The sequence below is a fragment of the Trachinotus anak genome, unplaced genomic scaffold, assembly GCF_046630095.1.
Source record: "Trachinotus anak isolate AG129_WGS33_773 ecotype Australia unplaced genomic scaffold, CSIRO_AGI_Tana_v1 ptg000018l, whole genome shotgun sequence".
NCBI lineage: Eukaryota > Metazoa > Chordata > Actinopteri > Carangiformes > Carangidae > Trachinotus > Trachinotus anak.
The window spans coordinates 16,192,892-16,220,712 of NW_027273869.1; the positions used below are offsets into that span (position 1 = coordinate 16,192,892).

At 42.2% G+C, this 27,821-nt stretch overlaps 1 protein-coding gene across 2 annotated transcripts in view; it reads left to right on the forward strand.

Moving 5' to 3' along the window:
- The window catches only part of pawr (PRKC, apoptosis, WT1, regulator), a 66,613-nt gene that overhangs the window by 32,534 nt on the left and 6,258 nt on the right, over positions 1–27,821 (forward strand). For both annotated transcript variants that reach the window (XM_071501792.1, XM_071501793.1), the window contains exons 3-5: positions 11,796–11,921; positions 18,967–19,001; positions 24,123–24,249. In XM_071501792.1, the coding sequence (XP_071357893.1) occupies positions 11,796–11,921; positions 18,967–19,001; positions 24,123–24,249 (288 nt within the window). The remainder of the gene's footprint in view (positions 1–11,795; positions 11,922–18,966; positions 19,002–24,122; positions 24,250–27,821) is intronic.

The following is a 27,821-nucleotide window of genomic DNA, read 5'->3' on the forward strand; positions in this document are numbered from 1 at the left end:
ATAGTTATATAGCCTGATCCTCTAGCCATCGTTTAAGCCTTGTTGCTAATTTAGGCTAGGCTAAGTTTAGCTCGTTAGCTAGCTAAAACAGCAAAAATTAAGGCTCTTACCATTTGGAAGGAGATGTTGACTTTTATAAAACAAAAGAACAAGAAATAGAATTTTAAAAAAGCAACAAAAGAAATCCAAAATAAGATCATCTGAGATCTTTTTGGTGCAAACATCAACACACACATAACTGCACATGGCTGATGACCACACAACCACAGCAGTTTTGTCCAGGACAGTTGTTGATCTTTCTCCTGTGAGACGCCGTGATGGCAGCAGCTGTGTTTGCAAGGAGACGGGACACAGCCACTAAACCTTTTATTGCCAGGTGTGTTGTTCAGGTGCACAGTCTAGAGACAGCATGGTTAAGCACTGCCATCAGGTGCCCTCGGGCTGCTACTGCTCTCCAGCTGCCCAGCAGTCACTCAACAAACGTGCACAAACACACACACACACACACACACACACAATCAGAGGGTGAGGCTGACTTCTTGTTCTTTCAGCAGCTGTTGTCATAATCAATCACTCAGCAGGTACAGGGCGTCTCAGTTAAAGTATTTAACTAATCCACACAAGCGTTGTTTTATTGTGGTTTTATTGATTCTGGTTCGGCCTCTTGATTGCAGTTGTTTGTCAAAGCCCTGTTTCAGGTCTTGGCTAATTATTGAGTATGAATACATCAAGAAATGATTCTCTCTATCCACTTCTGTCAACTGATTCTTTCTTTCGTGTTTGTTTATTAAAGAGAAGGGCGACGTCAAATCACATAAAACCTCAATAATGTCAATAATCACACAAAGTCCAGGTCTGACATGATTTCCACTTTGGGCCTTGATGTAAAGCTGGCAAAGATGCGGCAGGTCAGGCGCCTGTGTGGCAGTGTACTTCTAACAAAACCAACACAATGGATATCAGTGTCGTCATCAGGTGGTATAACCAGAAATATCAGTGAGCTCAACCCTCAGTGTCAAGAATTGGGAAGTGAAAATGAAATCCTCAACAATTCTGAGAGCTAGGTTCAACTGAGAATACGATATGATACAAATACACAACCCAACATGGCGAAACACCCAACGTGTCGAGAGTTTAGAAAGACCCAATTTCTTCAGACAGCCAGATTCAAATCAGTGTCAAACACTGTCTTCAGTCTGGTTAACCTTGTTGGATCTTGTTGGGGAAAAAATGCAAACATCTCTCAATCTCCATAAAGAATATTCACGTCTGTAAATGAGAGCGATGCTGTCATATTGATTTTATCCATCATAATCACTAAACCAATTCTCTGTGGAATGAAAATAGTAACTCAGATATAAGCACCACCGAATAACCCACAAGACGACTAACGATACTGACACTGACAAGCCCACATAAAAAAGATACAGAAACTTGAGGCTGAGTTGTGCTGATAAATGACAAATCTGGAGCAGAGAGATCTACAACAGGACACAACATCCTTGCTTTGGTTCCAAAAATCAGGAAGCAATTACTCTGCCTGCTGGAATTCACCCTGTTAAGACATTAATGTGCAGAAGTGCAACATAAATTTAATTGGAACTGGTCTAACGTTGTGAATTATGTTTTAGTTGGTTTGGTTTTTTTTTTTGTGAGAGTGAGTCACTTTTCTATAGCGAAATCTATTTTATACAAACCTGTTTGTCTAAGAGAAAACCTTTGAAATGTGTGTACTTAACACAAAATGGCACAATCCATTAATCCATTCTTGATATAATGTTTTGAACACTGGTGTAATTACACAGGACTATTATCGCTGCAGGTCCAAATCCAGGCTGATGCCTTCTTGCCAGCTTAGCAACCGGCTCTTAAACATGCTGTGGAGCTGATTGTGGACTGTACTGTAGTGCACAGGATAGGTTTGTTTTGTTGCTTGTAAAAATCGATTATTAGGTCACTTTGTGCATTTTGGAGGATGCTGGTCGGTGATATCATCAGGCAGTCCGACAATGTGTGAAAGCCATTTGCACTGTGGTTGCTGCTGCCACTTTTGTAGCTTCCTGGATGCTGTGGACCTGGCTTTGCTCCTGCCCAGCATGTCTGTGGTTCTTTTGATAGGTCTATGAAACCTGAATAGCCCCAGAGTTGTTGGGGCTCTGAATGAGCAGCAAGCACTCGGCCAAGAAAACCGAGCGTCAGCAGCCAAAAAACACGACGGCCTAGCAGAGAGGCGGCGAGGACTGAATGGCACTTGGCTCTCTGACCGCCTCGTTCTCATTAGATAAACCCGGTCAACACAGAGACAGGACAGATTTCTGCTCCTCCGGTGTCAGAGGTCCACAATGGCCCAAGACGTCTCTTCTCTTTGTGAGGTGTCTGTCATGAGAAGGGTCTTGCTGACACAATAGCTCTCTGTCTAAAGGCTGAGCTTCTTTCTCCTCTGCCAAATGGACGAGCTCTGGTCCGTGCCAGGTTGCAAGATAGACCGGGGCCAACACGTTCAAGAGGCTTTATGGGGCAAAACAGAAGAATGGCCTGGGATACCAGATGTTAAACAACCCATTTGGCATTGTGCTGTGAGCCGGGACGGGGAATGGGCTTTACACGTGAGGAGATACCAGACATTCCAAGGAAGGGGTTCGTGGAGAAGTGGAGGCTGTCGGCCACAGCTCAGGGTCAGGGATCACGTCGTAGTCTGCTGATGAAATGCCTGAGAGATAAGCCGTTATTAAGTCTAAGTTAGGTACAAGATATCCCTCCTATCTATCCATGACGCAGCTGTCATGGCTCTCTGCACACTCTCAGAGGTACAGGAAGGTGTATTCTGACTGGCTGTCCAGACACAATTTAAAATGATGACTGAGGATTTTCATAAATCTAAACATTTCTAAAAGGTTTAAAACAACTTTCATCCCAAAAATGTTGTTTCCTGCTTCCTGACACTGGAGTTTCCAGTACATGATGTCCTTCAGTGATGAGCACAGCCCATCTTTTAAAATATTTTTCAGTAGAAGGCTTTGAACCAGTCAGTGAGACTGTAGCCTTCCACAGATCAATACATGAAACTAAAGTAAATGCCATATTTCCGTTCTACTACTGTTCTATTTTTATAAATAAGAGGTTTGGCTGACTCTTAATTAAGTCTTCTCTTTGCACCTTCTTCCTCTGTAATGGTTTAATAGCACCTGACTGGAGCATTGGCCTCATAATGTTTATACTTTGCATAACAGTAGTGGGTAGAAACACATATTATTTTGCTCTTTTTTCTGAATTTTATTTTATTTTTAACATTTTGTAACACTTGCTTCTATCTGCTTGTAAGGACTGAGAGATGTGGTTGAAAGCTCCAGTAAAAGCTCAGACAGTATGTGGAGAGTGTGTTTCTTAGAATATTTTTAAGATGGACATAACGAGGAAGAGAAAAAGAAGATGAAGTATAAAATGCAAAAGCAGCAGGATGTTGGATGCTCCCTCTGTGCCCTTTTGTCTCCTGCCTTCTCTCTTATGCCTTTGTATGATTTTCAGCTGCCTGTGTGTTTTTTGTTTTTTTTTAAATCCTTCCCACTTTTGGATGATGGGTTGTGAGCTGGAAAACAACTGGGTAACTCAGCAGTTTTTTTGCTGCTAGAGAACATACGTTCAGTAAAAGAGCTGGAGCGCCACTGTCACGCTGCAGCTTGGTGGGACCTGGTGGGTTTGTGCTTTGTGCTGCGCTGTGCAAAAAAAAAAAAACAAAACAAAACAAAAAACACCAGGACAGGAAGGAAGAAGAAGTGCGCATGCCAGCACTGGGGCGAAAACAAGATTAGGGGTTAGACAAAACACAGGACCACCTCCCCCCCGCAGCCTCCGTACGGCACACAGCAGGCACCCCGTTATTACTGCTGGTTTGCAGGAACAGGATTCATTAATGGGATGCAGGAAGTAGAAGAGGCTGCTGGGATAAACGCTGTAGCAGCCATCACCACCAGCCTGTCGTCTCTCTCTGGCTTGAATTACCGTCGTCCTGGTCTGTGGTCGGGACACACAGATGTTAAAACTATAACATAACTCTGTAAAGACAGCCCAAAGCTCCTGTCCTGACTGAGGGAGAACACAGTTATTACTCAATGTCATGTACGAAGAGGATGAGTGTCAGTGTGGGCACATCATCTCAGCTGAACGTCTGTAATTCTCAGCGGATAAACTTACAGCTGCTGATTTAACATTTAATTTGTTTTATACACCTTAAACTGTTCGTTTTATTTATTAAGATCCTCCAGATGAGGAATATTCCTGTTATTCCAGGCAGCCACTGATTGATTTTCATATCTTCACAGTATGAAATTCAATCAGCAGACTCTTGAAACTTGATTGAGCTTCATTATTTTTATTTATTTGGATCAACATCAGCCACTACCAGGTAGCAACTACTTTCCCTTGTGTCCAATCAACATCATAATGCAAAATATGAATGTAAATTAAAATCAGTGACAAAAGGGAACAAGAAAATAACAACAAAAAGAAACAGTGAAACTATTAATAACAATAATAACGACCCATAATGGCAAACCTTCCTTATTTTCATTCCTCTGTACATAACAGTTTGTTGCTTCGCATTCGTTTTTGAGACAGGAAGTAAAAAACAACCTCATGATGCATGCCTCGCATTAAAGCTGGGGCTTTTACTTCAGTGTAAAAATTGATGGATATCTCAGGACATTTGGGATTTTAGCCAATGAAATATTTCTTATAAAACAAAGCAAAGAAATAACCACCCTGTCCCTCACTTGATGAATGTGTCTCAGAGAGCTGCGCCTCGTGTCTTTTCCCGCTCACAGAGCAGAGAAAACAAACAGCTGACGTGCTAATGGGGGCTGTAACCACAAGCTGGATCTCCTACATGCAGACGCAGGTCGGCGGTGTTTATGAGCACGAGGCTCGAGCAAATACACAGAAAAGATAAAGACCTCCTCCTCCTGCAGTTTATTTCCTGAGAAGATGATGTTTATACCTGAAGGAAACAGAACGGAAAACAGACATGGTCCGATTCTATGAACCAAAAGGAAGTGTGTTTGACTTTACATGCACTGTTATTTTGTATGTTTCTGCCTCAGTTTGGTGTGATGGATGAATAACTTTGAATTTCACATGAAGCACTTGATAACATGTTGTAAACTCTGGCAGCAGTGGAGGTGATGAGAGGCATAAATGGCACACAACAGATTTGACATTTTCTCTGCAGTTACGTAAAAACCAATCTGTTCTGCATAAATTCAACCAATGGCTAATTATTTATCAGAGATCTCAGGCAAAACCATGTAATTACACAATTTTCCATGATCTTGAATAATTTCATGGCATTAAACATAATCAGGTAATGTCATCCATTAGCAGTGTTTTACACTTGCACACTGTCTGTCGTGTAACCCTTGGTTTTTCTGTTTGACTCGTTAAGTGTTGCTTACCTGCAGCTCTTAATTCCACCTGCGTCTTGATTGTAATGCTTTCAATAAGCGCAAATCATCCACTGCTGGATTCTGGTTTTGAATTGATAATGATTGTTTTTGCAGCTGAGGTTGACAAGACAAAAAAAAAAAAAAAATGCTGCCGTGTCAGTGGTGTTGATAGTTGTCAGTTTGTGCACGCAGAGGGGTCACGGCTGCGAGACGACTGTGGTCCGCTGAGGGTCAGAGGAACAGCATGGAGCTGAAGAGGAGGGATATTTAAAATCTTCTTACACACTTCACTGTGTTGCACTCCATTTTCAAGAGCTCTCTTAGCTGTACAGCAAGCTGTTTGAAGGCATTGAAAGAAAGACTGTTGGTTAATGTTTCTTCTCCATCATGCAGCTGTTGTAGCAGGTTTACACCGCCTTGAAAATGCAGCCACCTGTCAGGGATGAAGCAGCCAGAGAGAGACTAAAAGAAGCGTGACTGGTCAGCTGGCTCTGCTGAGTCTCTGATGCAGATAAGAGGCAACATTTAGGATTAAGTAATCTGCAGTAACACACCTCTAACAGAGGCACCTCCACTGTGAATTGTTAATTCTTTCAGGCCATAATTTGTGTGTTCGCCACAACTTGACAATCAGCTGTAAACTATGACTTAAAACTTCTGCTGTGGGCATCTACGGTGGGACTGCCGTTCGCCCACTGTGTTGAATACAAACACAGTTGTAGAGTCCAACCAATCCAGGATCTTTGAGGCCAATAACAATATCAGTACATGAGAATATTAAAAATTAGAGCCAGACTCTGCAACACTATCCGGTGGGAAACCCTGATATTTTTTATACTTGAAATGAGAACAAGTCAAATATTTGTTGCTGCACTTTTCTCTTTGAAACGTCTTCTTGAACATCTGCCAACATACATGCAGACACTGACATCTCTGTGATGGCCTGATACAGTATCGGCCCGCTGATATATCGGCCGGCTCTAGTCTGACGTCTCCGAGCAAAGGGCTGAACGGGGGCCATGTGGTTTTCTGTGGAGGTCTGTGGTGTTGGAGTGTAAAGTCCCATTTATACAGAGTGAACCCCCCCGAAGCTCCGAATACTCCGCTGTCCTCTCAACCCCACAAACACACACACAGAGCCAGACTCTTTACAAGTCCGGTCAAAACCACCGCTCTGCTCCAACCTACTGTGGCGGCTGTAGACCAGAGAACAAGTTTGGCAAACTTAAAATACGCTCAGAGCTGTTTCCCACAGATGTATTAAAGCCATTGCAGACAGTCAAAGATCTCTGCCTGGCCCTGCTGAGCCCGACTGGCCTGCCCTCAGGCCTCAGCTCCATCTGACACATCCAGAGGAATGCTGATGCTGCTATCTCTGGGTCAACAATCACAGCCAGACCCCCGTTGTTTGTTTGCTGAAAGCCTTATTATTTTTTTTTTCCCCTGCACCCCTTCACGTAAAGCGAACTCATTCTGAGGTCTGGCTGAGTGCTGATTAAAATATTATAGTCTCACTTGGGGTGAAAATGAGAGTCCAGCAGACTTTTAAGTTCAAAGCCAGAAAGTGAAAGGCTCTCACTTGATAAACACTCGATTTTAAAGAAAGCAACCCGGGGGTTTGTGGCCAATACAAGCTTTGATTCTTGAGAATGTCTTGTACGCTGTTTGACTCGACTCTGTCCCCAAACAACCCTCTCACAAAAAAAAAAAAACCCTGTTGTGCAATTTTGGGGCTTAAATCAAATGAAAAGGAATCAGATTTTGCGAAGTATGATTATTACCGGACTGAGGCAGTTGTGATAAATCTAAACTGGTATGTTGGTAACTTTAAAAATGCACAACTGTAGTTTTTGCTGAGAAAGATTTTGTAACTCTTGTTCCTTCTGTGACTGATAACACAACAGTAACACAACTATGCTGCCATTTTGACCTCAGCTTGAGGAACAGATTTCACTGGTTCAATAAAGGTCAAGTAAAATTCAAAGTTTATTGAAAAGCAGAGCACACACATACACACACGTTTTTCCTCACAGGATTGAATGTAATATTCTTGCCACAGGCCAGTGAGGGTCCACTCACACCTTTTTGAGGCTGTCAAATGATGTCTCACTCCTGCTCTGGAGCGGGCGCACCTCTCCTGGACCTAACACTGACCTTGGCAGTCTGTAGTGTCACATTAATCAGCCGGCAGCTCCGGGGCCGATGTCCTCTCTTTGATCCCTGCCATACCTGAGAGTGGCGCTGGGCCTGTCTGTGCTGTTTGTCTGAGCCGACTGGCGCTCCTGATGGAGGGACGGTGGGCATCGGTGTGCCACCGTCCCTCTCCTCTAATAGATCATCGTAATGAAGTCACTGTGCTGCAGCGAGTGGCAGGTGATTAATACACACAAGTCATTAAGCGTGCTGTAAAAGAGCGTGCCTCGGGCGGAGGTGCCCTTTGCTTGTTTAGAAATAAATCTGAGGACTAAGTGGACAGGGCACTGGCAGGGTGACAGGACAGCATGTCTGCTTGTGTTGGAGCTCTGGTCTGTTTTTACTGAGGTAATATTGAATATATAAACAGTCTGTCGCGGAGCTGGGCAAATGATCATATTGTGTTGTCGTTTTTTATTCACACTGTCATAGATAATAAAGCATGTGATAGCTTGTTAGATGCTGAATGATATTCTTGCTGTTTTTGTTTGCATCGCTGCACCAGTGGTCGCCATGGATACCACTGTGTAGCTATAACTGCTTCTTTTGTATCAGTGCTGCCGAACCATTTTGTGTGAGAGGAAAAAAAACACCCAAGAGCTTAGTCATGTGTGTAGCTTAATAAAATGTGTCAAAAGATATATGTATTATGTGCTATGAGAATGTCGTCTTTTTTTTTTTTCTTTATTGTGAAAAAACAGAAAGTGACATAGAAGATATTGTGACCATAAAACATAATAGTCTAATAGTTCTAATGAGAGTTGATCGTATAGAATAATAACAATAATAGCAATAATAATAATAATATTAATATGATCATAGTTTCAAATGTGGTAAACCTTATAATAGTAGAACGTTCTTCACATAGTTACATCTGCAGGTATATACACAGGCTATATAATCATATTAATAATAATATATGATAATAATAATATATAATAATGATTATCAGGGTGATATTTGACCTGTGCGTTGTCATCAAGAACTCTGTGTTCTCTATTCACCTCGTCAGAGCTTATGTTATAGTCATAAAAACCACATTGAACCTTTTATAACTCAGTTATTATCTCATTTGTCTTTGTCAAATATTCCCATTGACATAAAAAAAAAAAGATGGCAAGTACACCATCCGCAATATCCTTCAGAGTTCCAGCTGCTCTGCTTCTGCACTTGTGCCAAATTTATTCAGTCTAATGCTGCAGGTTTGCTGCCATCACAAAATGTGCTCAGCTCACTCCAGTCAACCATCAGACAAGCGTCTCTTTGAAAGTCTCTTAAAAGGTAAAAGTCGGAGCAGGGAAATAAAGCTCACAGTCTGCTGTTGTGCAGACAAAGAGTCAGATGCATTCAGATCCTCGCAGCCGTGGACGAAGCTTTGGAACAGACGAATGATCATTTTCCTCCTGTAGAGAGAGTTTCCAACCACAACAGACATTCCAATAGACCGTGAAGCTCTGCTCCAGATGTAGCTTCTTTAATTCTTTATGTGCAGAGTGACAGGCTCGGGTATCGAGGCCGGAGTCGACCAGGATACGTTGTTTCAGTTAAGTAAACACTCTCGTGAGGCCCTGACACTTGGCGCTGCTGTAAACAGGAAGCAGAGAGGATTCTGGAAATCTGGCTGCTTCTTTTCAGCTCACACTCAACTCTTTAATCTCTGTGACTCCACATGTGTCATCAACACAGGAATGAATGCTGATGCAGTTATGTGCATTGACTATTGTCTGTATCATACATCAGGATTTTACGTAACTTTCCAGGGTTACTAATAAAACAATTTAAAAACATTGAAATGTTTATTATATGTTTAATTAATCTGAAATTCCTGTCTGTAATCAGTTGCATCTGGGCAGCTTGCACCCACCTGCGCAAACCAGAAGTAAGACTGAGAGTAGGAGACGTTAAAATGACCATTTTGGGAAGAAAAGCAACATGTGTCTGCACCTGTTTCTCAGCTAAAAACATCAGCTAACTTTAGCCCCGTCAACCTGCTGCAGAATAACCCTGCAAAATATTAAATAAACATCAGAGAACATCTGTTCAAGAAAACAATGTGAAGTGTTCTGTCAGAATGATACATTAACAAACATTATGTGCAGGCAGCACAAGTTGTACTTTCATTTACAAACTTTGGGAGAATGATGTTTTATATAAATATCTCCTAACAGTGATATTAAAGACGAGTGCTTTGTTCCTTTGGCAATATTTGTGCTAAAAATGGTCCCATTTTTAGAAATGCTCAGTTCTGGATCCTTCCCAGTGATGAAATGTGAGCTCGTTGCTCTCAGCAATCTAAGTCATACCATCAGTCAAACCCTCGGTCGTTCATCCTTCCACACATTATCCGCTTGTCTCCCTGGTCCGAGGTAGGAAAGTGGCCAAAAAAATACAGACTCATGTTGATGATGTCAGGAGCAAAAACTCCCCTTATATGGTTGCACAGAGATCCCCTATCCCTTTATTTGGAATAGAAGAAAATGCACAGCAATCTGAAATACTAGAGGGCAAAACGGGCTGCATCCCAATCCAAAATAAACTTTGAGATCCGCAATTCCACATTTCAGGCAAGTTTGTGCATAGCAGAGTGGTTAGTCACTGCACAATACACTGTGTGTTAACACAGACGGGACTTCTGTTTAATATCATTTCTTCAACTCAAAACTTCTACCATTTATTTCCCCCCTTATTGTCCTGTCCACATCCCGAAACGGTGCCATGTCAGGTTGGCACTCCTGAATCGCTGCACGAAAATATTTGACGTGTGCACATAGTTGGAGACAATTAAAGTACAACACAGCGCAATTCAGTGCAAGAAGGCCACGAGCTGTGGAGAATCAAAACCTCTCTGACATAAACAAAGTAGTGATTTTTACAGGGCTTGTTCCTGTTATTGTCTAGACTCCCTGTCCATGCCTGTTAGAGATGAAGAAAGGAGGCAGAGGAGAGTGCTCACATTAGGCTCTGAGTGAGAGGCGAAAAGAAAAAGGAGCTGGTGTTTTCCCTAAGGACGACTGATAAACCGTTTGGCAGGAAAGGCCTTGCAAATGACTGCATTCCTTGTTAACCTTGCAAGGCTATTTTTACCACTACAGGGCCTGTTGAGTGGGCACCTTTTGTTCGGCCTCTAGCGTGAAACAGGAAAGACTGGTTTGCATTGTGCCCCCTCTGGGAGTTTGGCCCTGATCTCTGCCTCTCGTCACGATCCAACCATCCATCCTAATGTCGGGCTCTGTTTACGCAATGCATCTTCACCACTCCGGACAGCTGAGCCCCGGCAACTCTGCAGCTCTGCTCACTGTAAAGTAATGCCAATAGGAAGCTGAGGCCGTGCACATATTTCATGATAAAGCTAAGAATCCAGATTGCGAGGAGTAAAGTTGGAGACTTTCCCAGGAAATGTGCAAGATCTCTGCCTAAATAATGAAAGCAAACTCCCTCACTCCTCGGTCAAAAGGGTTGTTTGCTCTCTGTATGTTTGTACTTGTCTTTCATTGTGTTTTCAAGGGACATTCCACTGGTCAAAAATCCCCTCTGACTGTCCTCAGGAGGTGAAAGTCCCTCGAACAGGACGTCATCCTGTTGCCTGACTGAATCTGTCTGGTTTTTGGGTTGTGTTTGAGCCACAGCTCCTCAGGGATTCCTGGAAGTGAATGTGATCATGTCTTAAGAGGATTAAGAGGAGACCCTGGCTGTGTTGAGGCAGAGGTCAACATCGCTGTTATGGTGGGAATGACCTCGCCTGTCACCGTGCATCTGTCACAGCGTTTACATGCACTGAAGTGACCAAGCTACTCTTGGTTTTCTGCAGGGAACTGATTTCTCAGACTTTATATGAACGAAAAAACGTGATTTTATAAAATCAGAATAATGGATTAGAGAACAGTGGTTAGCAGAAAGCAGATTTCTCAGCTATGTTTAGGAATAACTAGTGCTGTGGTGAACATCAGTAGTTTCAGTACTTTTGCATGGCAAAGAAAACAGCATCTGTTTAGTGAAAAGATGAGTTTTCTTGTTGCAAGCCACAGGTGCATGTTGTAAATAAGCTAAAACTAACCCCAGGTTGTCTCTGTATGCATTAACTTGATTTCTTTCCTTAATCTGGTTTCCTCGCCTGCTTTCTTGTGCGCACGTAAACATAGTCTCACCACCCTCTTCTCCTCTCAGAGCCTGGATGAGCTGGACGATGACGACGCAGGGGAGAAGGACAGGAGGGAGGAGGAGGAGCTGGTGCAGGCCAACACTTTCCAGAATGAGGCCATGACAGCCGACCCTGCCACCGGCCACTTAATGGTAAGAAGTGACGTGACAGTCGTGCCTGTGTTTCTCCAGTCTTATGTTTTCTGGATCATACGACGTTCTACTTTCCCTCCACACTTCACCAGCAGGAACGTTTGCACAGATTGACACAAGCATGCTGCCAAACAGAGGCACTGTTGCTCAGGGAGACGTCAGGAGAGCTGAGCTCAGAGGTGTCTCTGAATTTCAACATCGCTGTGAAATAAGTTGAAGAGCAACAAGAAACACAAATTTTCTTATTGCTAAAAAACATTTGAATGTAGACTGTGAGACATTAATATTTCCAAGGCAGTAGTGCTGGAGTTTGTTTTTTACATGTGTAGCAAATTCAATATCTTTGTGTTTTGACTGTCGATCAGACAAAACAAATGACTTACTTTTCACCTGGAGTTCTGAGAACATGTGAAGGGCATCTGTCACTTTTTTATAGGATCAGCAATTAACTGCTTAATCATAAAAATAATCAAAAGATAACTGATAATGATTATAATCATTTTTTTAACATGCACCATGCATTCATACATTCATTCAAAGCGCAACACGCCAAACGAAGCGGGAAAAAATGGAGCCCTGGATGCAGGGGCCATGCATTCACACCATTTAGCCAATCAGATGAAGCCGTCAGCTAAAGGTTAGCGAGCACGATGGTAGAGGAAGACACAGGAACTGCATATGCACACAATTATTTTTATCACATTGCAATATTAAACACTGTTATCACACATCGCAGATATTCCTCACATCGTTCAGGCCTAATCCCCATCGCACACCACTTAGCGGAGCCGCGTGCAGCTCAGGTCCACAGAGTGAGGAGCTACATTCATCAAACTTCATTTGGAAGCCAGTGTTAGGATCTGCTTTGTGTAAAGGGTGTCTGGTTCTTAACAATGTGAATGAGAGGCTGTAGACTCCTTTAATTTTGGCAGGTAATACTGTGTTTACTTAATAAAAGTGAAGCCGTGCAGACACGGGCTGCTCTTCCTCCCAGTACGTCCAGGAGCTAGAGAGAGGCTGTAAATGAATTAGTGAAAATGAAACTGAATCAGAAACGACATGCTTTTATTTTTGAGGTTTATATTCAGTAGTGTAGTGTATGTAATTTCAAAGTCACTTCAAACACACACAGGGATTTGAGGATATGAAAAGCATCCAGCTGCGTAAAAATAACTGACACCGTCGCTCTGTTTGCGTACAAAAAAAACACCCAACTGATATGAAAATTTCTATTTGAAATAAAAAAATCATATAAATAAAGTGACTCTGCTGCGGAGTGTCAACTCATGTGGATGTAGCCGGGAGTTGTGTTCCAGATGGATTGGCTGTTCTGCATGAGCAGGCTTATTTTGTTCTGGGCTGGAACCGTCTGAGGCTGTTTACACAGAACGAAGGCTTGTGTATGAAACAGGTACACACACACCTCACGAACAGGAAGACTGTGACAGCACCTGCTGAGATGTGGCCCAGAGAAAGAAAAAAAAAGCAAGTGACTATTTACACGAAGCAGTCTACGCATCAACAAACAACAAGCGGTTCAGCGAGAGCCGGGCCTTTGCCGCTTGGCCACACGTCCGAGATCCTCAGTCCATCATTTGAAACAGAATATGTCCATTCACTGCATCACAACATGAGGCCTAACGCCGACCAGATGTAGCTGTGCAGAAATAACCATTAAATGTCTCAGTGTCACTCCCATCAAACTGACATTCATATTCCGCTGGAGGTCCGGTGCCAGTCCGCTCATGAGGATCCAGCGCGGTCAGTGGATTTACTGCGGAGCTGCCAGTCAGGCATCTGTAAAGAGGGAGCATCCCAAAAATGTGCCTCCTCTCACGGGCCCCATTTATCACCGGGGAGACAAGCAATTGTCGTGTCAGGCCTGATATAATATGGAGCATCCAGTCAGGCTTCTTAGCTGGTATCAAGATATGTGAGCAAAAAAAGTTTTTCAAAAAGAAGCTCAGCTCTTCTTCTTTTCAGAGCTGTACGGCTGTTAACCGTGTCCCCGGGTCTCTGAGCAGCTCGCAACCAAAACAAGCTGTAACTCTTCTTGTGTTAGCTGCTGAGGACATAATGGAAACTCCAGACAGGGTCTTGAATATGAAACCTTTCATCAGATGTTTCAAATTCCTTTTTCCATCTCTTTCTGGGGACCAGGGATGATGTCAATTAGTTTGATATGTGCTCCTTTTATGCATATTTGTGCTTGGACACACGTCTCCTCTGCATGTGACGGGACACATGTATCTGATATGTGTAGCTGATCACGGAGGCCCTCTGCGTGCATGTGGTCCTGGTTATCAGGCCTTACCTCCCTCCTGTGTGCAAGTCCTCCAATGCAAACCTGTTTCAATGATCCAGCAGCCAGAAGCATATGGAACATTCCTCATGATCATCTGCTTTTAATGTGGCGCCAGGTCCACAGCAGAGCGGCTCAGGTCTCTCTCCCGTGTGGAAAACACATACTGCTAACAATCCCCATCCAGCACATTTTTAACAAGCCTCATTTGCATTTGTAATTAGCACCTTTCAGTCCAAAAAAAAAAATAAAAAATTGCAGAGCATCTTGTCTGAACAGCAGGGAAATGTTCACTACCCATCACATGGCATTTCTAACCAGCAGCAGCAGCAAACTGGGCTTAAGTTTGTTGCCTGGAACAATATTTGATCACATTCACGCCTCTGTTGATTCAACATTTTAAGGATTACTCTTATGTAAGCCAACTAGACCACACCAATATTTATCTTTGACAGGAGCGCTACCAGCAAAAATACTTGAGGCTTTTCACAGCAAACCAGGATCACTTCAGCAAAAATAAAGAAGCTACAGATGGAAGTTAAAGAGGCGCTGCATGGGTGCAAGAAAAGTTCATTTAAGAATTTTTCTCTGATTAACACACGTGCAATAGGGAGCACCGCAGTGGCTCACCTGGTAGAGTGCATACTGTTAAAGCTTAGTCCACCACAGTGGCTCGACTTTGAGTCTCCAACTTTACTATCTCTCTCACTGCAGCTACAATAAAGGCATTAAAAAACACACACATATGCAATAGGTGAACCAGCCACAAAGGGCAACTCTCTGCAGCTGTTTACAGTCTGGTTTGCAGGTTGGTCATGTTTTCATCTTCAGCCTCTCACTTATGTTTCAGGTTGGCATCCTGACATCTCCTCCCTCAGCCTGCAGTAACGTCTCAGAGAGCTAGGTGCGCTTAGCATCTCAATTAAAATGGTGTGTGGGAGAACTGCAAAGCATCTCGTCTTTAACAGTAGAGCAGTGAAAGGTGCAGTAGGTACGACTTTAGCCTAAAATTCACGTGACAAACATGTAGACATCAATAAATTGCAGCAGGAAGTGATAGAAAAATGCTGCACATGTTATCACGTGAATATTTACAGTACATGACAGTGATCTTTCCCAGGATTCTGGGACTTTCCACTAACCTAGTTTTGCTGGGTTTGTCCTTGACCTGCCTGATTCCTTTAAATGCCAATCATGCATTTTTATTTGAAGGGCATCTCTCTTACTCTCTGAATGCTTCCAGTCAAATTGTGATCTCTATCAGCTTTGTGCAAAGACGCGCTGCTGTTTTGTCAAATATCTCCTTTTTATGGACTAAGGTGGCATTTAAAAGCTGTAAATGTCCAACCAAGACATTTGAATGTGTTTTATCACATAGTCAGAGTAATGTGTGGAGTGTTATGGAAAGGTACAGACACACAAACACACAGAAATGCACATTGTGTGGTAATCGTGATGAAGTACAGTTATTGTTGGTATTTGTCCCTGTGTGTTCTTAGCAGCTCTGAGCTCTGCAGTGGGCCTTATGGGAGCTGTCAGTGCAGCTCAAGCATGATAAATAAAGTTGCACAGGTTTGTATTGTGTGCAGTGAAGTAGACGTACATGAATTGCACTGACCTTGTCTCACAGATTCATATCCCAGACGGGAGGTGCACACTGCAAAGCGATGCCACGAGGTGCAGGAGTGATGTGGCAAATGAGCTCTGGGATGTTTTCTGTAAACACGATATGATTAGATTTTTGATATGACTGTTTTCTCTGCTGCAGATGTAGAGGGAAGAGTGGGAGAACATTTTTAGGAGAAATGTTTGCAGGCAGAGCCCTGTTTGACACAAAAACAGCACTTTGTATTTATTTATCTGAGTGACAGTGGACATGCTGCCTCTGTGTAACTGAACCTGTCTGCAGTGCTTAGACACTGGTGCAAGATTTTGGTTCTGCCAAAGAGCAAGTGATTAAAAACAAATCAAACATAATTATAACTTTAGTCATTTTGTGCAGCGATGCTCTCATGCAAAGTGCTCCTGCAAACAGGATTAAAAAGAAATGAAAACTCCGTTCATATCACAATAAAACATTCAAAGATACAGGAAAACGTTATATATGAGGCAAAGACAAGACAGAGTTTGAGTGTCTGAAATTAAAACATGACCCTTTAATTTATGGTGCAGTGCTTCTGAATTTAGCAGCATGGTCAGCTGAAGTCAACACAGCTTAACCCCGAAGAAGATCTAGTGGTCAAGTGCCACTGTGAACCTCTTTAGGATCATTAAAATCATGGTAAGTGGACTGCACTGCACAGTGCTTTTCCAGTCCACTGAAAAAGAGACCACTCGAAGCATTTTACAATACACACCACACATTTATACACCTCACTGATGGCCAGCAGCCGTCAGAGGCAGCGTGGGGTTGTGTATCTTACCTAAGCACGCCTCGACGCGTGGACTGGACGATTAGTGGACGACCTGCTCTACCTCCTGAGCCACAGCCGCCCTCTGTCATAAAGAAAGAAGACACTCAGTAACTCCATGTTATCATAAGTGTCTTTGATCTGTGATGCTGTGCTGCCACATAGTTTTAAACACAGACAAATGTTCTGTAGTTTAGATTCACTTCCTGTAGTTGTGGAGAAGAGCCCATTCCTAACACCAGGTTTGATTTAACACAGTCATTCACTATCAGAAAGATTAGTCATTTCCACTTTATTATTAAAGCAATAAAGCTCTTCTCCTTTACAGTCTATACTCAGCATTGTATCATTGTTCTTGCTCTTCTGTTTTCAGTGCACATTTCAAAATGTGCAAATGATGACTGGCACAGCCTTTCAACATCTGCTGACCGCTGTGACCTTCTCTTATATTGTTGTTTTGACTCATATTTCAACCCTTTTACCCCTCAGAAAATAATCAATCCAGTGCACTGACCCTCATCTGTCAGCCATTGGCCTTGGAATATGAAACTTAGGCTCATGCAGGATCTTACAAAATACATGTATTGAGTTTTCTGCAGAAACAGGATTGCAAATAATTGTTTTCTACATCGTCATGTTCCCACTGGACACCAGCAGACTGGTTCTCCAGGTCCGTTGTTTCCAAGAATCCTGTTGGTTTGTTTAAGTTATGCTGGACTGAAAGCAAGACAGTAAACACACATTTACATTTAGACAACATTTTTTTTTTTTCTATTCTCTGATCCATATTGAAGCTGGTTTCTGTGAGGCCTCACACTGACACTGGTTTGGTAACTTCTTATCTGAACTACTTACTCTGGGATGGGGCTGTTCTGAAAAGCCTGGTCGACAAATATTTATTTATTTTTTTAAATAAATGAGTCATTGTGATTCCAGCTTCTCAGCTCAGACAAAACAAACAATTTGAAACTCTTGTTTTACTATTTTACAACATTTTATAGACTAAACAGTTTATTCATACAATGATATTTCTCCGTAATGACAATAATTTTTTGTTCCAGTCATAGATGTGAGGCACTGACCTTTTGAATTTGTCTCAGCCCATAATACGTCATCATACATTATCTGTTCTATAACCACAATGTGGACAACCTGGTTCTAATTTTCTAAAAGTCTCTAAAAAACAGCTCACTGGTTACAATCCTACTCTTATTTAAGCTTAATATCTTCAGGCCCAGTTAGAAAAAGGCGTACCATGCCCTCTTTAAGCAGCACCATCTATCTGCCTTAGACTAAATTCCTGATAAGATGGTGTGTGGAGAAAGATTGAACTACTAGAACAGCAAAACCTGCCAAACCTGCAGTTGAAAAAGCAGCTTCAGGATTATACAAAATCCTAGAAAATGTCAGTTTCTAAAACAAGATTCATTGAATTGCTCTTAAATCCAAGGGTTGCTTGAACCGGGCCTCATGCGCAGACGCAGACTGCCCCCTCACTGTCCTCCATCTTAGTAAATCCATCCAGGCCTGAGCCGGGGAGAGATGAGGGTCAGGATTTCATCCACAGGTAATGGATGATGTGTCGCAGAGAGAGCGTGGCCGATGAATGCTAAGAGTCGGGCACTGGTTGTTTCCCTTCACCCGCCGAAAGCCGAGCTCTGACTGATAGATCACGGCAGAGCCAAGGCTCCTCAATCAAACCCGGGACCCTTCAGTGCACAAGACCTTAGGACAGGAGATGCATATTCCTCTCACGACGTCGGTGACACACACCTCATTTTTTTGAGGAAAGCATTATTTTACCGCAGGTGATTTTAGTGGAGCATCACTGCTGTATACGTCTAAACAACCTTAAGATCATACAATAATGGGAAAAGAAGATAAACACGAGCCTCCATGGTGCAAAACTAGATTGCCTTCCACAACTTGGGGCGATGCGGCTCCTGCTGAACTATTAAATGCGACAAAGCTCATCTATATATCAGCTCAGCAGCTGCGATTCACAAATGTTCCTACACAACCTGAAGGCTTTCTATAAATGCTGCTCCTGATAAATTTCTCTTATCCTGTAGATGGAATTTTTTGTGGGTTTTTTTGTTTGTTTTTTTTTTTTTTTTTTCCTCTTTGGTGAACCAACACGACCCACGGTGCATGAACACAACAGATGATACCTAACACCTCAGTGGTATCTGCTGTTTTTACAAAATGAAGACCACTCTGAAAATATAAAATCTCACATAGCATTTGAGCATTCAGACCTTTAAGTTATCGTTTTTTAGTCTGAATTCATGTCTTTTCATTCCCTTTTCTCCTCTGTTTTTATGTCTTTCAGGAGACCCCGAGGTGCGGGAGCAGCCGGCACAAGAGGTGAGACTCATTTTTTAAGAGTGGACTTTATCTGCCTCAGAATCACTGTTAGTGTGTCAAGAGGAGGAGCAGGCAGGGATGAGAAACGACGGTTTGAGTCATTAGTTACCAGAGCAGATTTCTCCTGAAATGCGTCACTGTTGATGATTTCTTTTTTTCTCTCAGTGCTGCTCTTTTCATGCTTTTATGGTAGAAGAAGGAATGACGGTTGATGACTCTTTTGAGCAGTAGTTGACAGGACGCCATCTGGAGCCTGGACACTTTGTTCAAACCGTCACTTCACAGCAGTAGCTGGCAGGGAGTGTTGAAAGTAAATGACTTGCTTTGAAAGGTTTGGAAACCAAAATGTGTTCTTCAGCTCGGTCAAAATTGCTTTGGCATTTGATAAGGGGCTTTCAAAATTTCTAAAAACACCTTCTTCTCGGCAGATTTTTTTTTACTTTTTGTTTCATACAATTTACTGCAGAAATTCTGACAGAGACACAACATTGTGGTTATTTTATCTGCTTGCTACAACATAAACAAACAATCAGAATTCTTATTATTTTACATTTTTCATCTTCCTTCTGTGTGCTTGAGAAAGTGAGAAAATCATTTATTGAATCAGCTCTCAAAATGCAGCTGCAGCACGTGATCAGCTCTACATGTGGTGAAGGCCTTTTGAGAACCGCTGTGTGCGTCCAGCGTGTATTCATTTCGCATTATTTGCAACCAAATTGGGAAGTTGTGGCCAACGCCAACGGCCAAGTTCACCAGCTGACATTCAATCTGGCCGTGTAATTATGGCCGCAGCTCTCATCAGCTGGCCCGGCTAGACTTGGACGCTCCGCAGTTCTGCGACGGATAACCTGCCAGGTGGGCCGGGCAGCACAAGATGGCTGAAAGAGCAACTTAACACATAAGTGTCCCTCTGATTTTCTCCCTCTCTGTCAGCCCTCTAGATTCAAGCCGTTCCCCTGCACAGTTTGTCCCCAATGTTCCATCTCATGTGGGAAAGTCACACCAAACTCCAGTCAAATATCGAGCATTTTAATATAACCTGTCTTTATGCTCAACAGAACTTAACTGTCAAGCAGCACTTTATTTCAATAATATCTCCACTGCTAAGTGGTTCACACTCCTTACTACTGCCCTGCACTCCGCTGTGTGTTTTGGCTGTAAATAAGTGTGGGAATACAACACAAAGCTTTTTTAACTTTAAAAAAAAAAAAAGATTTCACTGTGCTAAAAGCAGCATTATTCAGCTTTTTGTCTTACAGTGTATTTTCAGTCCCAGCCTCCCACGCCTCTGTTTGTCAAGTTCTAATTGTAGCACTTGTCTGTCATTATGACAAGAGGAACGCCAAAACTCTGTAAGCTTTAAAAAAAAAAAAAGGTGAAAGCTGGTATTTTTGTCTCTCTGAGTTTTGTTCTGTTGGTCTCTCATCTTCCCTCCAGTAGTTTCCTCTTTGCTCGGACGTCTGCGTTCTCTCTTTATAGATACAGCGCAGACATAACTGAAAAGCAAAACTCAAACAAGAAGGGAGATTCAGGCAAAAACACTGCAACCAGAAGCATCTCAAAAATGGAGCAGTATTATCTGGCAGCAGATCTGGGGCATTACACAAACACTAGTGCACTTGTCTTGTCCTCCACAATCCTCCACATGTTTTTACAGAGGAAATTCAGTATTGTTTTTATTACTTTTTTCTTCAGTGATAAGACCTAAGGCTGCATAACAATGCTTAATTTATGCACCACATAACTACATGGGCTTAAATCGAACCTTTTAACTCAGCATGTTGCATAATGTGTTTGTCTTTTCTACTTGTTCTTTGTATATTTGTGTATAAGTTCTTGTCATGTTACCCTTCTAGAAACTACAGATGTAAATAAGCATTCTTGCTCCAATCCAGCTCGTTTACATCTTGTATTTTATACTAATGTTCATTAATGTGCATTGTGCTGTTAAATAAACAATAAAACAGAGCTAGCGGTGCATTAGCACACCTCACTTTAAAAGTTTAATGTAGATACAGTCTGTCAAAACATAAACCTCCTGCAGGGTAAGGCATCTGCAGTTAATTCTGGATGGATAGTTCAGGTAGGCTGTAGCAGCTCCATCTGTTTGGAAAGCTTTGAATCTCAGCAACAATAGAGATGAGAACAGGAGTGACTGTCATTGATCAGCTCCACCAGAAAGCCTCCACCTATAAATCATGCTCATTTTGTGCGACTGGGCAGAGAGATGTTAACGATCACATGTTCAAATTACCAGCTCTAAAAGCCTGAGAGTGGCGTTTGTCTTGATGTCTTCTTTGTTTGGAGGAATGGCATGTGTCAGAGCTCGGCGGGGTGTTAATCAGATGGTTGAGTACTGTGTGTTGTCGTAGTTTTGGCTTGTTCCACATTGACACTTGAGTTTGCGAGAGACGTTGTTAAACCTGTGGCTGCTGCTGTTATTGGCTCTCCTGTCTGTGCTTTCTCCTTCCCACCTGCTGAGGCTCCCAAGTGTGTGCGATTGGCTCAGCCTCTCTCTCCCCCAGACCTCATCCTGCGAGGTGCTAATGGGCCGCGGTGTGATATTTAGTATCGAGGCCATGGATGTTTAGGCTTGGCTCCGTCACCTGCTGAGCACCCCAGAGGACCCGTGTGTGTGCTGTTCGTGTGTGTGGGTGCGACACTGGAGATATCTCTGGAAACAAGATGGCATGCGTGGATGCAGACGCACACAGCACACCAGGCGTGTCATTGATTTGTTTTTGGCTCTTTTTAGGCCAACGTGGTGAAGGGATGTATCAGGTGTCACGCTCTGTAATGTATACGTGTGTGTGTGTGCGTGCACAAGCATTTTGCATGTGCTCCTGTGTGTGTGTGTGTGTGTGTGTGTGTGTGTGTGTGTGTGTGTGTGTGTGTGTGCGCGCGCTCGTGCTGATAAAGGGAGAGTAGCCTTGAAGAGTCACAGTGAGAGAGACAAATGAAACACACTTTATCTTGGTGTAGGCGAGCACCAAGGAGAGCGCTTCAAGGACTCCCTCTTGATCAAAAGCCATGTCCGCAGCGGCGTTTCTGCCTTTCTGTAAGAACGAGTGAAAATAAGCTGTTGGTTCTGTAAATGTCAAGGTGCAGAAAAACACTGCCTGTGCTTGTGTATGGGAAATGGCACAGTGGCCTCAACAGAGAAAAGAACAACAGCTGGATTGAGTCAGACAGAAGTCACAACTTTAATCTTGCATTTACATCAGTTTGTCGTCATTCCTGAATCCTCGTACTGATTAAGGTCGGGCTAATTAGGGTTGAATGAAACTGAAAATGCACATTTTGATACATTTGGTAAATATTAAAAGTAATTTTCCAGCACATCTTAACTGGAGTGTGATAATATCTATGTGGTATCCTATATTGTCTACACTTTATCTTTGCTTCCTTCACATATTTATTTACCACATTCTGTCCATTTACCATCTTCAGATTCATCTCTAACATACCACTTTCACACAAGTTATTACGTAATGAAATTGTGTGGGATTTCTGCAGCAATTCTGCAGTACTGAACATATATGTTGCACAATTTTTTAATTGTAAATATTTCCAGAAATATTCCTTCCACTTAAAACCAAATTGTTCAATAAAATCTCCATTAGATATAAATAGTTTTTCTTCCCCTTAAAGCACCTGAAAATTCTATTTCTCTATAATATGAAATAATAATAGCTGCATAAGCAAAATTTCTAGGTTTAAAAAAAAACCCTCTTCAACCCAGTGAGACGAGCACCAAGAAAAAAAATTAGAGAAGTACAGAAATGTCTCAGTGAGAATAACCAAAGCTTTTATACCCTTGACAGAGAATAGTTTGCTTGTGTAGGGTCTGATCCATCATAGTAAGAAGCTAATTGCAAAAATACGTTTTCGGAGCCTGAGAAATGAAAAACCAGCAGTAATTTGATGGAGTATCTTTATTTTCCAGGTATTAAGTTAACTACATTAGCCAAGAAAGACATTTTCATCTGGTTATTTAATCTGAGCGTCCTATTATCCCAGTGGTTAGGACACACACCGTCGCTACGTTCAGCTGGGGACCTTTGTTGCATCTCCCTTTTTTTTCTCCCTGTTTCCTGTCACTTTTACACTTTCAGCTATCCAGTAAAAGCTAAGAACACCAAAATAAAGCAATTTCTTTGTTGTGACAGCTCATATTCATATTGCCCACTGCTTCCTCTCCAATCACAGACTTAAAAGTATTCTGTAAAGTGGTCTAATAATGGGAACATCATATTTGGCAGATCCTGAAAGGAGTGCAGATGGTACAAAGGAGAGTTATATTTGTCCTTTGTCTTGCCAGCAGCTCTCCTGTCTGTTTCAGTTGCATAAAAATGCTGACAGCCTCCGTCAGACAATTCAGTGAAGCCTACAGCCTCAAAAAAAAAAAAAGAAATCTGAAAAATCTGATTCCCAGGGAGGTTTCATAAACCTGGCGCAGTCTGTTTTTACCAGAGTGAGTGGGGAGTAGTTGTAGTCGGTGTGGTACAGAGCCAGCAACTCATTCCAAGTTTCCACATCAATAATTATTGAAATAAGATCAGTAAGAAAATAACCTGCGCATGAATATTCCTTCCCAGCTGCCCCAGAATCTGTCTCTAAGCAGCGAGGAAGTGAAAAGGAGATGAGGTTAATGTTCTGCTCGAGCTGCATACAAAAACCTTTCAGACCTTTTTTTTTTTCCCCCACCAGCTTAAGAACAGTGACACACAAGTTGTCGCTGCCATTTTTTAGCCTATTTGAAGTTGTACTATGTAAAAGGTTCCTTAATCAGAATCTTTTTTGTATCAAACTCTTGCTGGCCTTTTCTCAGCTAATGGAATAAAAGGCAGAGGGCTGTTAATAATGCATGCCTAATTGAAAGGTAAAGCATGCAGATGATAGTCCCACCTGTTCTTTTGATGATAGATATGTCCTCCTATTGAAGTTTTAATAATGTGGGTTTGATTCATACCCTCAAACAGCTTCAGAGTGAATACAGCCGCAGACACTTTCAACAGAGGAAATTGAACATAAATGTCACCCCAACTTCAAGAATTTGAAGATTTCTAGTTGTAAAAGGTGTAAAAGTGATGTGTTTATGTGTTTGTGTGTTTGTAACAGCTCTGCAGGACCAGGATCAGAGGAGGAGGTGGGTGGGAACAGCAGGCAACGACACAACCGCCACGGCAGAGATGGAGGAGCTGCAGCACAGGGAGGTCTGGAGAAAAGGATGGAGGAGCTGGAGAAGGTACATGTGAAGCTCATCCACAAACACCAGCCTGTTAGATTGTGTTTTAAAGGAATAGTTCAGGAAATACAGTTATTAACTTTCACTATAGTGCTCATGTCAGGACCTAGAAGGCGATTAGCTTAGCCGACCATTAGCTTTAAAGCTCACATATTACCATGTTATATCTCAAGATGTGCTTTAACCGGTGGTGAGAGATGATGTTTTAATTATTGAGCTGTAGAGATATTAGTGAGCATGTATTCTTTTTCTTTTGAGCCAGGCTAACTGTTTCCTCTCACTTCCTGTCTTTATGCTAAGTAATGGAAATAGGTGAAACTCTCAAATGTCACAAAAAAATGATTACATTCTAAAATTACTCACATGAGGTGGTTTTTCAGACTGTGACGAAGCAATATTTCACAAAATTGAAATGGAAACGCTTTTTTTGCTTTCAAGTCATGGCACCTGCCACAGGGAGCCAGTTCCAACCAAATCTGACGTCACATTTAATTGGAACAATATCACAAGAGGAGAAAACCCAGCTTTATTCACACAGCATCTCTCAGTGGAAACACAGAACATTTGCAATTGTGTTTTGTCACTTCTATATGGTGCAAAACTGCAAAGGAAACCTGGCTCAATAGAAATTCAACGTCAAACTATTCCTTTAATGGTGCACCTATCATTATATAACATACATGAATGTTTGTGTCTCCACGTAAAGGTTAAGGTTAGGTTAATACCAGCTTTAAAACATACATACATTTTCATTGTTGCTGATAAAAAGGTGAGTAGATGTCGACATCTGCTGTGAGACTGCAGTGGTTCCTATCATTGTCCAGATGAGTCAGAATACACATGTTGGCAGGTTTCATCGCCTCCCTGCTGTGAAAAGGTCAGAGCCTGTTGTTGCTGAAAGTGCAACAACATATGGAGCGAGACTCGAGAGTCTTAATGGAACATCTTGCCGCCTGCGTCACTCTGGCCGGTGGAGTTTAGTTATTTATATCAGTGGTTATTCTTCCTGCTGCTTCTCTAAATTAGTTTTGTAACCACGATGAAAAAAAAACCCAAATAAAGTGAAGTTTTTCACTTGTCCACTTTCTGCTCTCACCAGCTCTTCCTCTATTTTTTTTCCTTCATTGTAATTTATTTTTTTGGTTACATTTTAACAGTCAAATGTAAGAATACAAAGTAAATATGAGTCAGCCTTCAAAAGAAATGTCCAATTAAGAAGCAGTACTGACAATATTAGCTACTTCCCAGACCAAAACATAGAGGATTTCTTCTTCTGTCGTGTAAAGAAGTTGTTGACGAAGTATCAGTCAGAAAGAGCAATACCCTCCCATACTGTGGGTTTTCCTTCTTCTACTTTTCTTAGTGTAACTTAAGCTAAATTGACCACACCATGACATGTAAAATCACAGAGAAAGATCAGCTGTTTGATTGAAATCTGCCATCACTACCAAATCCTATCAACATTTCAATACTCTCTGAGTCCTGTAAGGGGCCATACAGAACTCACTGAAAGCCTCTATCAACAGCACTTTGTTCAGATGATCTTCCACTTTCAGTCCCTTGAGCAGGAGCCCAGACTCTGATTTTTCTGGCTGGAAACTGCGGCTCAGCACTGGCAGAAACTCTCCTCGGTGTTGTTGAAGCGATGACCTTTTACATTGCAGATATGTATTTCCGCCTACACCGGCCCCTATCAGACACTCAGCGGCTCACTGCTGCCACTGCAGAAACTCAACTCGGAATCAAATGTCACACAGGTGGCTTTGGAAAAAAAGGTTTTTAAAGTAAGTACCACTCCGACCTCGGTCCCTTCAGTGAGAGACGTTTGTCTGGGTCAAATGACCAGAAACACTTTTGAAATCATATTTCACACAATTTATTTTTGGGCACATTGTTTATTACACTTCCATACAGGTGGGTGGTGTGGACAGGTCTGGCAGGTAAATCTCTGAGACTCCAGGTGGCATTTTTAGTTGCTCAGACAAAAGAACTGAGATGTACATTACTGTACGTTGGATCATCGTAGAGCTCCTACCTTTTAGGCTCACTCCTTACTGCAGCGGCCTGGGTTTGAATCCAACCTGCTGCATGTCAACCCCTCTTTCTTTTCCCTGGACTTCCTCTCTCTCTCACTTTCCCAATCGTAATAATGCCCAAAAAATAACGTTGAATAAATATGTTTCTCTCACAGGAGCACCTTTTCTCCAAAGCCAACCTCAAACATGGAGCCAGGTCAGGTGACCCATTCAGAAAAGAAAAACGCTAATGGAGATTTAACCTGCACTCATGTGCTCTGAAAGGAGTTTGTTCAGGTGTCTTTGGGTTGAGATTCTATAAGACTTCAAAGCTGCAGTTTTCTATAGTCCTTGAAAAACCAGGATGAATAGTGCTGGCACACTGGTGAGCGAATCTTTGTGGGATACATTATTCTTTGTGCCGTTGACTGTACCTGCCCACTTGGTTTCTATGGAAACGACTGCTACAAAAAGAAAGTGGATTTCTCAGTATGATCTTCATTTCCATCATAAACAAACAGCAGCTTCAACATCTGTGCACGCTGACCTCCCGTGTTGGTGGCATACACACATGATTTCTCTGTCTCTCACAGGAGGGAACAATATCCATTTATTTCAGTGTAGTTCTATAGGAGGCAGACAGGAACTCATTGGCCTTTAACCAAGTACCTTTCAAAAGAAATACAAAAGCACTGTATAAAAACAACTATTGATGCATTGTTCGCTGACAGTCTGTGTGGATTTGTTATTGCAGAATAGGTTGAGTTGGGTAATAGAAAATCACATACTTGATTAAAACTGTCATATCACAAAAAGTGAATGTTTTTTATTGACTGAGTCGGTTAAAAACAGATGTTTGTGGAAGGAAAATGTGTTTTTAATAAAGTTGTCTCTTTCAAGCTGCAGCTTACAGCAGCAACAGATTAATGCACGGGCCTGAATTTTCTCAACTGTCCAATTCAACTGTTTGTTGTTGTAGTTCTGGCTGCACAACAGTTAAGACTAATTCAGCTAAGATTTACCTGAAATGAGCCAGTAGCATTTCTAATACATAAATATCTTCTTTGTGCAGACCGACATTCAACCTTGTCCCGTTTCCACCACTTGTCAGATGGGAGTATACTGTATTATCCTTCCAGCATTTTCTGTTCTTCCCAGTTGGATGTACCCCCACGGTCAGGTGTTTACAAGGCACCCAATCAGATGGCCAAAGCACCTTAACTGGGTCCTCTTAATACGATGGAGCAGCAACCCTACTATGAGCTGTTGTCTAAGCTCCTTAAAGCATTTCTATCAAACAAAGTGCTTGTTGGATCATCAGACACATTTAAAAAAACCCTCCCCACGTATCTTTCCAACTTCAGCATCTGACAATCCTTAACAGAAGGGTTTGGCCAGATATGCAGGGCTGTGTGAGCAGGAGGGATTTGCCTCTTAAACTCACTTTTTTTTAAAATTCACTAGCGTGCAACACAACGACTGATTCTGAGGCGAGACCGTCCCCTCTCCTTTCTCCTTTTGTGCAGATTGTTCGTCTCTATGACAGCAGGCACTTTG